General features: G+C 37.5%; 3 protein-coding genes across 3 annotated transcripts; all 3 read left to right on the forward strand.

The window, feature by feature from the left end:
• Positions 1-356: 356 nt before the first annotated feature.
• Positions 357-2,309, forward strand: LOC137748677 (protein ELF4-LIKE 3). The gene is made up of 2 exons (XM_068488846.2): positions 357-496; positions 1,726-2,309. The coding sequence occupies exon 2, from the start codon at positions 1,797-1,799 to the stop codon at positions 2,145-2,147; it is 351 nt and encodes a 116-aa protein (XP_068344947.1). The 5' UTR covers positions 357-496; positions 1,726-1,796; the 3' UTR covers positions 2,148-2,309.
• A 5,985-nt stretch (positions 2,310-8,294) lies between these two features.
• Positions 8,295-11,235, forward strand: LOC137747079 (small ribosomal subunit protein uS3x). The gene is made up of 6 exons (XM_068487088.2): positions 8,295-8,451; positions 8,546-8,693; positions 8,798-8,969; positions 10,403-10,457; positions 10,559-10,690; positions 10,808-11,235. The coding sequence occupies exons 1-6, from the start codon at positions 8,416-8,418 to the stop codon at positions 11,006-11,008; spliced, it is 744 nt and encodes a 247-aa protein (XP_068343189.2). The 5' UTR covers positions 8,295-8,415; the 3' UTR covers positions 11,009-11,235.
• A 736-nt stretch (positions 11,236-11,971) lies between these two features.
• Positions 11,972-14,858, forward strand: LOC137747378 (replication protein A 70 kDa DNA-binding subunit A). Its single transcript, XM_068487479.2, has 2 exons — positions 11,972-12,386; positions 13,000-14,858. Exons 1-2 carry the CDS (start codon positions 12,130-12,132, stop codon positions 14,648-14,650), a joined length of 1,908 nt encoding a protein of 635 aa, XP_068343580.2. The 5' UTR covers positions 11,972-12,129; the 3' UTR covers positions 14,651-14,858.
• Positions 14,859-14,893: the final 35 nt, after the last annotated feature.

The raw sequence follows: 14,893 nt of genomic DNA on the forward strand, positions 1-14,893 counted from the left end.
AATCTCTGTCTTCACCCTTTTTCTAAAGATTGGATAAGATTAAATTTTAATATATGTATAATAGACAGACATAAATCTCAAAATTTAAATTCATGTAATAGTAATAAGTAAGGTGACGTTAACGCCACTTCAAGGTGGTGAACAAAATGCATTCTAAAATAAAATAGGGAAATAACAGGTAGATATGGAATTTATACTATTATACGACGACAATATATTAAGAGAGCTAAAATATTTAGACACACTCTGAGGGGGTCCGAGCGTGAGCGTGACTGTCAAATCTACATATTCTCTCTTCTCTTCTCTCTCTCTAAAAATTTTCAGAATTCAGAGGTGTGGTGTTCTGTTCTCTTCTCCTCTCTCTCTGTTCTCCTGTTCCGGAGATTCGATTCAATCGCCGATCTTTTGCAGCGTTTTTTCGGATTCCGTCGTCGTCTTCCTCCTCCTCCATTCAATCTCTGTCTCTTCGCAGAATATAATGTTCCAGATTTTCAAGGTACGAATTTATTATAATTTAATTACGTATTTAGAAAAACAGGGTTGAATAAAAAAACGCAAAAAGATTTATTTTTTAGCTCGATTATATGTATTTTTTTTGTATATTGAATTTATGGGTTTTGTTTAATTTTCTTCTGCTAACACATTGACCATGTCGGCTTCTTGTTCTTCCTCCAAAGTTCTGATCTTTATTGTGGATTTCTGGAGTTTTTGGTTCTTCCCAAATGGAAATTTGAGATATTTTCTTGGTGTGTAAATTTGGATTGTGAAGATATTTATATTTTTTTTATTACAGGCATTATTTTTTTCTTACTTTATTCAGTATTGTTTTCCACTTCAGGAGTTTTTGCAAATTTCATGTACCTCTGAATTCCCAATTAGCTCTGGTTTCTGCTATTTTTTTAATTTCTTGTAATAACCCAATTTAGATTTTTTTTTTTTTGGTTGTTAACTTAACCCAATTGGGGTATTTAATTTATTTAATTGTGATTTAAGAGATTTAATTTAGTTCTTGTACTTTTGTCTGGAAAGATCAAAGAATGCTGTTTGTATCTGCAGCAGTAGTACTCTCATGGCCTCATCTTCTTTGCATCATTGACTGACTTTTTATTTTTTATTTATTTATTTTAATTTTGGGGTGTTTGAGATTCTTCTTTGGGAACTCTGAGCTTTAGTTGGGTATTTTCTTAGTACATTATAAAAGGTTCCCTTTTGTGGAAATGGGATCTGCTTTTTCCCCCATCTTATCATAAATCACATAAAAACAATAATAAAAACAATAATAATAATTATAATCACAGCAAAACTCATGTCTGTTTTCTGATTCTCCCGTGGAAAAGAAGAACCCTTGGAGGTCATGATTTTTTCCACAGAAACTGTCTCGTGTACACTTATGTTCTGGCAGTGATTATCGCACTCTCTTTTTCTCTTCTGACACTTGTTAAAGCATAATCAAAGGACAAAAACAAGGTTGATAAGTGTGGCAGGGAGAGAAAGGGAGTGCGGAAATCACTTTTCTACTTTTTCTTTGGGCGTTTTGGTTAGTGCAAGCATGTTCAGATAGGAAATTATGATTGTGGGTGTTTGTAAAAAAACTAAAAGATAAGAACTTTATCTTAAATTGGATTAAAGTATGCTTCTTTTCCGATTTTGCTTATTGGGGTTTCTTTTTTTTTTTTTTTCGACCATCATCACAATCTTTTTCTTTTTCTGTTCTTGATGTTGCAGGACTGGTTCTGATCTGATCCGAATTTTTCTGAGTCCTCAGAAAATAAAAGAGTTTTAATTTAATCCAGTCAATGGAGGGTGACACATTCTCAGGGCTTGGCAATGGCAGCACACAAATTGATGGAAAAGTTCTGCAGACGTTTCAGAAGAGCTTTGTGCAAGTGCAGAATATCTTGGACCAAAACAGGCTGCTGATAAATGAGATTAATCACAACCATGAATCCAAAATCCCTGACAATTTAAGCAGAAATGTGGGTCTGATCAGGGAGCTCAACAACAACATCAGGAGAGTGGTTGATCTTTATGCTGATCTCTCAAGCTCCTTCACCAAGTCCATGGATACTTCTTCTGAGGGAGGAGATTCCAGCGGGGCTTTGAAGTCTGATGGAAAAGCTGGGCACAAGAGAATTAGGCCTGCTTAGAGAGAGAAAGTTTGAGAGAGAGAGAGAGAGATTATAATGTCTTCCTAATTCTTTTGCATGTTGAGATGGTAGAAAGAAAAAAAGGAGAAAAATTGATCAGATTCTGTAAACTCCGCTGTATCTGTTAGATAATAATTCCCCAGAATCGCTGTTTCACTGTAAGTCTGTAACTGTGGATCTAATTGAAGAGATAAAAAGAAGTTAAGCTGTGTTTGTGTAATCCCATATCTTCTTAATTGGTAATAAAAGTTTATATTTGCCCTTTTGTTTATCTGTGTTCCTCCTTCTCTCTCTCTTAATTGGAGCGATATTCTAATTAATCAAATACAAATCACCGAGAGGACAATCCAAACTTGGGTGCAGATGGAGAAGCACATTGATAGAGTCAAACCATATAATTTCTCAGGGAATTTAAAGAGTGCTGATATATTCCGTAAGAGCTGTACAGCTTTTATTTAACTTTTGCTGTTGTCAAAAAGGACTATCTATCTATGAATCCCCTTTTTGATCAAGGGTTCAAGATTAACTTTTGATGCAAATTCTTCCACAGAAACAAAAACCCTTTATTCCCCTTTTTCTCAAAGTTTTCTTCTTGATTTTAACTAAGAACTGGAGAGAGAGAGAGAGAGAGAGAGAGAGAGTTTTCTCAGTAATCTGCTTCCCATGAAGCCAAAACTGCTTTTTCCCACACTTCTTTATGCTGTTTTTATGGATTTTGTTATTGTTTTCAGCTGTGGACTCTGGAGAACTTGTGTTTAGGTACATATTTTTACAGGCATATGATACATACATCTGTAGCGTGAAGATGCTCTGAAATAATTGGAAGGAAAAGCAGCTTTTAGATTAATCTTTTTGGTTCCCAATCACACACCACCACAGGAACAGAATCTCAGATAAGAGATGATGAGCTTTTTTGACCAGTTTTTCCATTTTTTTTATTTATTAATTTTATTATATTTGCTGTAACCAATGACAGTCCTTTTGATTGTACTGATAGAGAAAATAATGTATTCCATAGGCAGTTTAAAACAAAGCACCATATTTCCAAGAGACAGACAGATATGTATAAACAGTGACCCCAACAACATGACAGGGGCCCCAAAGCTTCCCCTCCCTCTCTCACTCTCTCGTAGATTGAACTCAACTTCCCCATGCCTACGCTTTTGGAAAGGATTCTCTTTTTTCTTTTTTTTTCTTTAAATGTTCAAGATTTTATCTTTATAAAAGAAAGAGAAAAAAAAACAATAGAAAAAAGAGAGAAGGAAAAAAAAACTATGAGAGGACGGGAGGGAGGGGAAAGAATCCCCATCCTATGCTTATTCCCTCCACTCTCATAGATATTTTATGCACCTAGGATGTCACGTTATTGATATTTCGAAGTAACTATGCACTGACGTACGGAAATAAATAAAATAAAGACAAGTGGCAGCGTGTGATTGATTTTAAATAACGCTAGCATGTCATCAATATACACTTAAGTGATTCTCCCACTAAAGGAACTTTTTGTATTGAAATCGAGTGTATACTCCCAATAGTCTCTCTTATTATCCGCTCATATCACATGCTGAGAGGGACGCTGATGAGACGATATACACCCGGTTATATTTATGAATGTTTCCTATAATTTACTTATTGCCTTTAAGCAATAAATATCCTTTATGCCTATTCTCAAGTTGATGATTCCTTGGCATCTATTTCACTTTCTCTGATTGAGTACATGTCTCTGTTGATGGACCCATTTATTTTGCAACCTAATTTCCTGATCTTTGGAGCAGGGGCCCACATGAGTGATTGCTGCAAATGGTTTTTGGATTTTTGAATATTCAATGGAGGGGTGAGATCAACTGAAAAATAAATTAAAGTTATGTAAACGCTCACCTGAGTGGGTAGATTATGTCGAATATATCGTATCGGTATAATGATATTAAATTGACACACTTCGATCCGGATATCGAACGTGGACACCGGACATTCGAAGTGTTCCGGTCAATAATTGTAGAGTGGCGAATTCATAAAAGGTAAGTGATGTGGAAAAAGTGTAAATAAATTAAAATGAGGCAAAATAAAAGGTGTGAGTGGACAAAAAAATAAAGATTTTTAAAAATCAGTTATGTTTCGAACATACCAACTCGTCAATGTAAAAACTCGTATAATAATCATACGTTCGCTTTGAATCCGTAGTAGATGTTAGCTTGTCCCTAGATTGCACTAGGCAACTATGACCTCGTATGTGAGCGTTAAGCGCCAAAACACGGTATGTCTGCTTAGTTGTGCATATTCCACGGGAAGATTCATCTAAATATTGCATAAGATCACACTAATCCTTGTAATCAAAATACGGTATGTCTCATGCGGCCATGCCTAATTAGATTTTATAGAATAAACATGAACAATGAGAACAACAGCTAATCAACAACATTAAACATAGAATGATCACATGTGCTAATTATAATTAGTGACAATAATCTTGATCACACCGTCAAATCGCGCCTAATACGAGCTGGCCAACAATGCAAATAAAAAAGTGCGTTTGCTTGGTAATCCACTTGATCAAGTTCAACATATAAACTAACAATTAACCTGCTAAACCATGGTCGTACAATTAATTAACGATTGTGGGATGCTTTGTTATAAACATGATCGTACAATTAATTAACAAATATGGAATTCTTTGTTTATTGTGAAAAATTAAGGTAATCACAAAGGGGTTAGAAAACTAGAAGATAGAAAAAGAGGGTGAGGAAAAACTAAGACAAGAAGAAAACATCCAAATTTGAGACAATCACTCGGAAAAACTAAGATAAAAGTTTTGAAAACCTTAGGCTAAGAGAGCTGGAAGATTGAGGAAGAGGATGAAGAAAAACGACAAGAAGAAAACATCCAAATCTGAGACAATTGCTAAAAAATAAGAAGCTCAGAAAATTGAGAAAAAAAAAACACTTAGAAAAGAGAGAGGTTGCCACCGACCTCAACCGAAATCAGGATCGACAACAAGGAAGCTTGGTTTTTGTTTGGGCAAGAGAGCAGACAATGAGAAAAAAGGAAGAGTAAAAAACCCTAATGGGATTTGTCATAAAAATTCAATCGATTTCCATCTTCCTCCACCTCTTCCTTTCATCACTGGCACATCCGCCCCATCTTCTTCTTCTTCTCTGAAACCCAAGATTCTAAAAGGCACTAGGCTAGTGGCAGGCAGAGATCTAGCGCTTGGGCATCTAGGCAAGGGCCTAACGCTTGGGCATCTAGGCAAGGGCCTAACGCTTAAGCGTCTAGACGGGGGCCCATGAAAATTTTTATTTTAATTATATTTTTTACATAACATATAAATAAATGTCTAATTATACTTTAAAAAAAAATACATAATTGTATTGGGCCTTGAATTTTTCAATTTCGGCTTTTTCTTTGCCTCATATTGTTGCTCATGCTCATCCTCATCCTCATCCTCACCACATATGTGGACTATGAGTCTACAGTGATCAACAGATAGACCTAAGGTCAATTTTGACCCTTTCCTTGATCGATTGAGAATGACACACATTGAATCGGGTGCGAAGCTCCAACCCCATCCTCTAAAGATTTTTTTATCGAGGCTTGTTCTTTGCCTCTTCCTTGGTTGCTAATGGCGATGACGGCAGTTCCTGCGGTAGACGAGTAGTTCGGATTCTTAGGATTTGTTCGTATGTTTTGGGCTGAAGTCCTTGTATTAGACCCCTTATTTTGTTGCTTGGCTGTCCACATCTTTAATTTGCGCTTAACTTTGCATGACCACTTTATGTACTTTTGTGTATAATAATAAATTATCATTAAGAAAAAGAAAAACTAGAAAGATCAGATATAATTGGTCCCCTAATAAACCAGGCCAGACAAATTAAACATTGCTATAACATGTGCAATTCTGCAGTGGGAATCTACTTTTGTGTCCCTTCCTTCTTTTGTGTTCCTTGCATTTCCAGCAAACTGCAGGTTGGAAAGGAGCCCATAATGTCTAGTTTTCCCCTTTTGACAAAGTTTTACAATTCTTTGATTAATCCACTCACAAAAAGTCACAATGAATCACAATTTAGTATCGAGCTAACTCTAAACGTGCACTCTCTTCGTATCTTGGCGAGTTAAACATGACACTCGGGTATGGTTCCAATGCTGCGAAGAAATATTACATGTGTTTTAGTCATTAGATTTATTTTATACGATTATTAGATCTTCTATTTTCATTTTCAACCATTCATTTTACGTAGCACTCAATGTTGTGTAATATTAAAGAAAAACTAATCAAACTTACTATAAATTGTTAAATATATATCATCCTCGCACTCTAGTGATTTGAACATGAAACCTCATTCAACTGCTAGTGATTTGAACATGAAACCTCATTCAACTGTGCGGAGTTTAAAGGTCGTTAGACCAATTGGTCATGTAATTTTACATATCCCTCTAAATCATTATTAGTTGAACTAAATTAGGTAATCAGATTATAATGATCGACTTCCCATACTTGAAAGGACCTATTTATGCCCTAATGACAATGCCAGTAATGATGATATTAGTCCCTTAAGTTCTCCACTTTGTTTCTTTTTCCCTAAGGAAAGAAGTTTGGTGGTGAGTAGACAGATTCATCGAGCCCCAAATAATTTGGATATTAACAAATATTATGTGCAGCAATATGAGAAAATATGAAAAACAATAATATGTAATATTTACATAAGAAGAAGAAGAACATGATTTTATGTGTTTGTTATATTAAGCACGAAATTATTGATTAGCGTTATATCAAACAACAAAGTAGTTTAACAATGCAAACATGTTACAACGACGAACTCATAAACAACATCAACAATAGAATAATTGAGTAAAGAGTCGAAGAGAGTTGACAATCTCCAAGCTTGCACGAATGCAATGTCTTGAAGACAGAATTTCGCCCTACTCTTCAGCTTGTAGTTCGGTAGGTGTCCGTCTTCCAATATTCAACAATCTGTATTTTATTATTTATAAGGTATCAGTGTCATTAATTATAAATATATACCCTAAAACTTATGCAAAATACACACTTCTTCTACCATACAAATGAGGTATATAGTGTGTTAACTTCTTTGAATCATGCCTGATCAATTTGTCTATTGGACTATGGAATTTTCAATTAATTAAGTTAGGTTTCCGTTCAACTTATTCATTAGTTGTGTTGACTTTAGCCTCGTTCCCCTCGATAATCAACTTACTCTCTAATCACACCTTTAATAATTGGATCCTCTCTAGTCCTAACCCACGTTTAAACAATTGGTACCAATGTTACCTTCAAAAATTCTCTTCAGCTAAGAACATAATGGAAGGACTTGGGTCGCATAGTTAACTTCTACTTATACAACCCAAATCTTCTAGACATGGACTGACGGACAGTGGTCCATCATAATTTACCACAAACTATAGCCGAAAACAAAATTTTGGGCTACTTTCTTGGTTTTTGGGCCTTAACGTGCACAAAATTGAGTTTGTTAAGGTCATATTTGCCTGACTCACAACAGTTAATGTATAAGGCAACATATATCTCACCAACCGCTGGTGTAGTGATACTTTTTTTCACTTGTAGGTAAAAAAATCTAGTTGTTATATTATGTGTTGTGTGGTTTAACACAAATCTATACTCCTCCATGTATAAAAAGAACATTTTACGACAACAAGCTTTCAATGTTACTGTATGTAGGTTTGAAGTTTGAATCTTCCATTTCCGTTGGTGAACATGAACACCATTCTTGATTACATCCAACCAAGAAGAAACATTAATCCTCCAACAAAGTTGTTAATTTTGTTACTAACTATACATCTTGGCAATTACTTTTTCAATGTTGAAAATGTGTAAACTTGAATTTCCCGCTCCTTCAATAGTCCAATCTAATAAATGTTTTTAAACTCTAGTCGACGTTTTTTATCAATTATTGTCGTCCATAAGATTCAAATTTAGAACGATGTTGTTATAGTAAAAACTAAATCCATGACCATGAGATTGAAGTCATGACATGCTCCAACATAGTGAAAAGTGAAAAGTGAAAACTGATGCTTGTGTTAGTTTTATTTTAATTTTTTTTAAAATGGAAAATAAAGTCTAGGACAAATCTCGTCCGTCCATAGATCTAACCGTCCGATCCATCTCCACCTATGCATATAAACCGCCTCATATCTATAACCCCAAAACCCGGTGCCAAACAAGAGCTAGGGTTTTCAGAGCTCCCGCCACCACATTTCAGATCCTATCTCTGCAACTTTCACACCCACAACCATGGCGGCTGCGACCCAAATGAGCAAGAAGCGAAAGGTCAGCCCCTCTCCTCCCTTGTTTGTTTCCCGAGAAAAGCGAGAAAATCAATCTCATTTTCAACTAAAGCTCTCGTCTTTGTTTTTGGTTGCAGTTCGTCGCCGACGGCGTTTTCTTCGCCGAGCTGAACGAGGTGCTGACGAGAGAGCTCGCTGAAGATGGCTACTCCGGCGTTGAAGTTAGGGTTACGCCGATGCGAACCGAGATCATCATCCGAGCCACCCGAACCCAAAACGTTCTCGGTATGATTCTCATTTGAAATGATCTAAATAATCGATGTTTTTGTGATTTAATTGAGTGTTTATGTTAAATAATTAATAGATTTGTGGGCATTGTATATTCTTAGGAGAGAAGGGGAGGAGGATTAGGGAGCTAACCTCTGCTGTACAGAAGCGGTTTAAGTTTCCGGAAAACAGCGTTGAGCTTTACGCTGAGAAGGTTAACAACAGAGGGCTGTGCGCTATTGCTCAGGCCGAGTCTCTCCGTTACAAGCTTCTCGGTGGCCTTGCCGTCCGCAGGTATATGATTCCATCTCAAAACTTTAGTTCGTTACTGATCGAATGCCGAGTCAATTCATTAGACAGTCTAGAAATATTATTAAAATGTACATTGTTGGAGAAAGATGAGGAATAGGTATATTGGGTATTTTGTATGTTGAAAATGTGCAGCATTTGTATTTCTGATTTGGCTTTCTTTAGATGTGGGTATGTCATCTACAAAGCAGATTGGTGTTCTCATACCAGCTCTGTGTCGGAAGTTGACGAAATTGATACATATCCTCCATTCCATCATCCTCATGAAAGTCACTTTCTTTCATGCAGTAACCGTGCGGAGGGTAAATGGTTAATTGTTGCTACCTGTGTACTTTCACCATAGTTATATGTAATCCAACAGTATTCCGTTTAAAGTAATTGGGAATGGGACTTCAAATTATTTTTTTTGGTAATTGGATGTAGTTTGTATTTCAAACATATAGCGATAATTTTTCCAATTTGTTAGATTTGGTCTTATGTCATCTACAAAGCATATTGGTGTTTCCGTACCAAATTTGTGTCGGAAGTTGACGAAATTGATTGACATCCTCCGTGAGATAATCCCGTGAAATGTTCTTATTCATGTAGTAATCTTAGGGAGGGTACATGTTTATCATGGATCATTATTGTAAGTCTGGCCCGGGGTATCTGACACTCATTTTGATCTATTTTTCTAGTAATCAGGCTATTGTTTGGAATCACTGGCGTTGTGATTTGTGTCATGTCATCTACAAAGCATTTTGGTGTTTTCATATCAATTTTGTGTCGGAAGTTGACAAAAGTGATTGACAACCTCCATGAGATATTGCTCATGAAATGCTCTTGCTTTCTTGCAGTTACCTTGGGGAGGGTACATGTTTATAATAGACTATTACTGGTAGTTTCACCTGTGGTTTCTGGTACTCTTTTTGAACTGGAAATAAAGGCAACGATGCTTAGTGAAACCATAATCTCTAGGCTCGTTCTTTTGGGATTAGTGGCTCTGTGTCCTGTCATCTACAAAGCATATTGGTGTTTTCATAGCAAATTTGTGTCGGAAGTTGACAAAATTGATTGACATCCTCCGTGAGATATTCCTTGTGAAATGCCCTTGTTTTCATGCTGTAACCTTGGGGAGGGAACATATTTGCAATCCACTATTACTTTTAGGTAGGCTTGGCACTCATTCAGAAGTATAAACAAAGGCACTGATGCTCAGCCGAACTGTGATTTCTAGTAATCAGGCTATTTTTTTAATCAGTGGCTCTGAAATCTATATATCTTCGAGTTGGCGAGGGCGAGTGATTTTCTTAGTTTATCTAAATGGTGGCACTGCCAATGATCTCAATTATGTTTATTAATGGACTCCATATTGGTATGCATTTTAATATGTCAAATGGATGTCCAGTAACTAATCTGCCAATGACTGTTCCTTTCAGGGCTTGCTACGGTGTTTTGAGATTCGTCATGGAAAGTGGAGCAAAGGGTTGTGAGGTTGGTCATTAGCAGTTTCCGGCTATGATTTTCCTGTTGCAATTTTAACTTGATGTTAGATGTTATTGGTACATTAACATTTGATAGTGGTATGTTAACAGGTGATCATTAGTGGAAAGCTAAGAGCTGCACGAGCCAAGTCCATGAAGTTCAAAGACGGATACATGATTTCTTCTGGTCAGCCAGTCAATGAATACATTGATTCTGCTGTGAGGCACGTCCTCCTTAGACAGGTTAGTCCCACTCACCCGTTTCTTCCTTCTTCTTATTGTGTTTCATGGGCTGGTTTTGTTCTGTCCAAATCGTTCACCGTTCTTAATCAACTGATCACTTCATATATTTGCATACAGGGTGTGCTTGGTATTAAGGTCAAGATTATGCTCGATTGGGATCCCAAGGGCAAGCAAGGCCCCAAGACCCCCTTACCCGACCTTGTTACAATTCACCAACCGAAGGAGGACGTATATATCAGGCCGGCACTAGCTGCCCCTGTTGCAGAGCCTTTTTTGGCCCCGACTGAGGTCGAGGCCCCAGTCCCGATTGTGGCTTGAAGTCCTTCATCACATATGTTCCGAGATCGACATCCATTTTTTCTTTTCTAACTCGAGTGTCGACTTCTTCATTTATATTGGTTCCCGTGTCAAATTTTCGGCACCAAAATATGGGCCGATGCGTTTCTCAAATTGCTCAATTTTGTTCAATTTACAATTCTGAACTAAAACGAAAGAACTGGATCCTGCGTCCGAATTAAAATTTAAAAAAAGATATTTGTTTGGAATTGCTTCTGGAATGATTAAAAGTGATTTTACACCACGGAAGGTACTTCTTGAAGAAGTGTATTTATCTACGGAGTACTTGGGCCCTTAATTAGAATTTTCTAAATTCTTTTAGTAAAAGCTCTTCTAGCTAAAGTATTTATGAGCAGAAGTGAGTCCTATACGTATAATAGTCCCCAAACAGTCGGTAGTTGCATATTTATTTATCGCCAACGGGCGTGCAAAGTAGAGAAATCATTCGGACTCTTGATATAGTCACATGGATAGTCGTTAATCTAATATTAATTCACGACCTTTATAATTCAATGAGGGCATTTTTATCTTCTTCAGAAAAAATTCAGTCTTCTATATTTTGGATTATTTTTTAGTCTGTAACCTTGACTAAAATGCATGTCCACATGAATTCAAATCATTTTTTTTCAGCAAATGATCATTTACTACAGTAGTGAAAATGAGTTGATTTCTTACATGATAAACTAGGTTCGAAATCTATCGATGACTAATCTAACAAAATTTATGGTTTAATAAAAAATTAAAAAAACTATTTTTTTCGCATTTTAGATTTTGTTTAATAAATTTCCAACAAAAAATAATATGGTTTTAAAAGCACACGTTCGAATTTGGACAAATGCGCCGGAAAGAAGACAAAAAATTGGAAGGGCGGTGACATAACTGTAATTTCAAGTAGCCAGAGCGCCTATCTATATAAACCCCTAAAAACCAATTTCGAAAAATCAAAATCCCTCTCACTCGATCGTTTCCTCCCAAACGCCCCCGCCAATTACACAACCGCCTCTCACTCCGTCGTCTATCTCTCGTCAAATTCCCAATCTACCTTCCCTCGCCGTCGGCGTCCTCCTCGAACCGACACACGCGTATCACTAGGGTTTATCAGAATGCCGGTGAACCTGACGCCGAACGCCATCGTAGCGATGATAGGCGGCGACGTGAATTTGAAGCCGTTGGTGCAGGTGGTCGATATTAAGCTCATCGGCACGCAGGAGAGGTACCGTTTCATGGTCTCCGACGGCGTTTCGTGCCAGCATGCCATGATCTCTTCGCAGCTCAACGACCGAATCAAGACCAACCGAGTCCAGATAGGCTCCGTCGTCCAGCTCACCGAGTACATTAGCACCGTCCTCCAGAACCGCCAGTCCGTATCTCTCTCCCTCTCTCTCGTTTTCAGTTTGGTTAATTAAAATTAATTTTGATTGCTAGATGAGATTATGCTTGTGATTAGAATGTGTTTGTGATAATGTTAGGGTTCTAATTCAATTATCTGAATTGCGATTTTGGAACCAAATGAGTGCTATGGAGTCTGAATCTGAGCTGATAAAACTATGGTTGATTGAGCAATGATCGGATGCGATTTTCTATAAAGAAATTGAGATTTCAAAATTTGATGAATCAATTTATGAGCTTGTATATAATAATTTAGTTTATTTTGATTGTGTAGATTGGTGTAAGTTAGCTGTCGCAATTCCGTGCTTGATGTTCATCTAACTCGAAAAACGAAGAATGTTATTTGTGCTACGCTAGGATGATTTTTTCTTAATCACAAGCTATAATGCAGTCCGTTTGTATTTTAGGAAAGATAACTTAAAAATTAACCGAAGAGCTTGAAATCGTTGTCAGTTGCAAAACCTTGTGAATGAATGTAAAGAGTCGGCAGTGTTTTGACACAAGAATGTGTTTCTGTATGATTATTTGTTTCGTTTTTCTGTATCTAAGTATGCAGCGAGCTTTGAATTGTACTCTTTGTACAGGGTTATTGTTGTGCTGAACATGGAAACTATCATACTGAACTCTGACATGATTGGGAATCCAAAACCATATGGTCCACCTGATTCAGCTGCTCAAAATGCGTTGCGTAATGGCACGCAAAATCCTGTTCACAATGTGCAGAATCTTAGACCTACTTCTCATTCTGAGAGGCTGAGTGTCAGACCTCGTCTTCATCCTCAAAGCTCTCCACACGATGGGCCAAATTTTCGAGCTACTGTTCAGCCTCCTTACCAACCACCTCCACAGTACAAAAATCATGGCCCAATCATGAAGAACGAGGCACCAGCACGGATCATTCCTATTAATGCTCTGAATCCTTATCAGGGAAGATGGGCTATCAAGGCAAGGGTTACAGCAAAAGGGGATCCCCGTCGGTATAATAATGCTAAAGGAGATGGTAAAGTTTTCTCTTTTGACCTCCTTGACTCTGAAGGAGGGGAAATACGAGTTACCTGCTTCAATGCTGTTCTTGACCGCTTCTATGATATTATTGAGGTTGGCAGAGTTTACTTGATTTCAAAGGGAAGCTTGAAACCTGCCCAGAAGAATTTCAACCATCTGAAGAATGACTGGGAGATAACTTTGGATGCAAGTTCAACTGTGGACCTCTGCCCTGATGAAGATGGTTCCATACCAGCTCAAAACTTCAACTTCAGGCCGATTAGTGAAATTGAAAATGCTGAAAGTAATTCTATAGTTGATGTTATTGGTATTGTGATGTCTGTCAATCCTTCTGTTCCTATCATGAGGAAGAACGGTATGGAAACTCAGAGAAGAATTCTGAATCTAAAGGATCGGTCAGGCAAGAACGTTGAGCTAACCCTTTGGGGGGATGTCTGCAACAGGGAAGGTCAAAAGCTTGAAGAGATGTTGGCTTCTGGGTTTTCCCCAGTTTTAGCCGTTAAAGCTGGGAAGATTAACGATTTCAGTGGGAAGTCCGTTGGAACAATTCATTCTACACAGCTATTTATAAACCCAGATATTTCTGATGCTCATACCTTGAGAGATTGGTTTGACCGAGGGGGCAAGGATATTGCTTCTGTCTCCATTTCTAAAGACATTGTTCCAGGAGGAACTAAGAATGAGATACGCAAAACTGTTTCTCAGATCAGGGACGAAGGTCTTGGAAGATCAGTTAAGCCAGACTGGGTCACGGTGAAGGGGACGATATCTTTTATTAAAACAGATTCTTTCTGTTACACAGCTTGTCCGTTGATGATTGGGGATAGGCAGTGCAACAAAAAGGTGTCGAGGTCAGGAAACAGAGGATGGCAATGTGACAGATGTAATCAAGAATTCGAGGAGTGTGACTACAGATATCTCCTTCAAGCCCAAATTCAAGACCACACTGGATTTACTTGGGCGACAGCTTTTCAGGAAGCTGGGGAAGAGATCTTAGGATGCTCAGCAAAGGAGCTGTACTTGTTGAAGTACGAAGAGCAGGATGAATCAAGATTTGGAGACATAGTCCGGAGCAGCATCTTTAATCAGTTTCTGTTCAAGCTTAAAATCAAAGAGGAGATGTATGGCGATGAGCAGAGGGTGAAGATCACTGTGGTGAAGGCAGATAAGGTGAACTATTCTTCAGAAAGCAGATACATGCTCGATATGATTTCGAAGCACTCTAGGTAAAGTACATGATCGAGTTAAATTGAACGGATTTAGTTAGATGCAGCTGATTGCATTGTTCGGAAATTATTTTAATTTTTTTCGATAAGTTTACACAGAAGTTGTTCTCTAGTGACTCTGAATTGATGTCATCACATCAGCATTTATATAGAAGGTATTGTAGACATAGGTGGACTCGCCGGCAACTCCATAAATTTCTGATTTGAGTTCATGGTGTTTTCTTTCTTTGTTCGTTTCCGTTGCCCT

The sequence above is a fragment of the Pyrus communis genome, chromosome 2 (genome assembly GCF_041283825.1).
Source record: "Pyrus communis isolate YQ-2024b chromosome 2, ASM4128382v1, whole genome shotgun sequence".
Taxonomy (NCBI): domain Eukaryota; kingdom Viridiplantae; phylum Streptophyta; class Magnoliopsida; order Rosales; family Rosaceae; genus Pyrus; species Pyrus communis.

Coding starts and splice junctions, on each gene's coding strand:
- LOC137747378 (XM_068487479.2), top strand. CDS start 12,130: ATGCCGGTGAACCTGACGCCGAACGCCATCGTAGCGATGATAGGCGGC. Junction 12,387..12,999: donor ACCGTCCTCCAGAACCGCCA/GTCCGTATCTCT, acceptor CTCTTTGTACAG/GGTTATTGTTGTGCTGAACA.
- LOC137747079 (XM_068487088.2), top strand. CDS start 8,416: ATGGCGGCTGCGACCCAAATGAGCAAGAAGCGAAAG. Junction 8,452..8,545: donor AAATGAGCAAGAAGCGAAAG/GTCAGCCCCTCT, acceptor TTTTGGTTGCAG/TTCGTCGCCGACGGCGTTTT. Junction 10,691..10,807: donor GGCACGTCCTCCTTAGACAG/GTTAGTCCCACT, acceptor ATTTGCATACAG/GGTGTGCTTGGTATTAAGGT.
- LOC137748677 (XM_068488846.2), top strand. CDS start 1,797: ATGGAGGGTGACACATTCTCAGGGCTTGGCAATGGCAGCACACAAATT.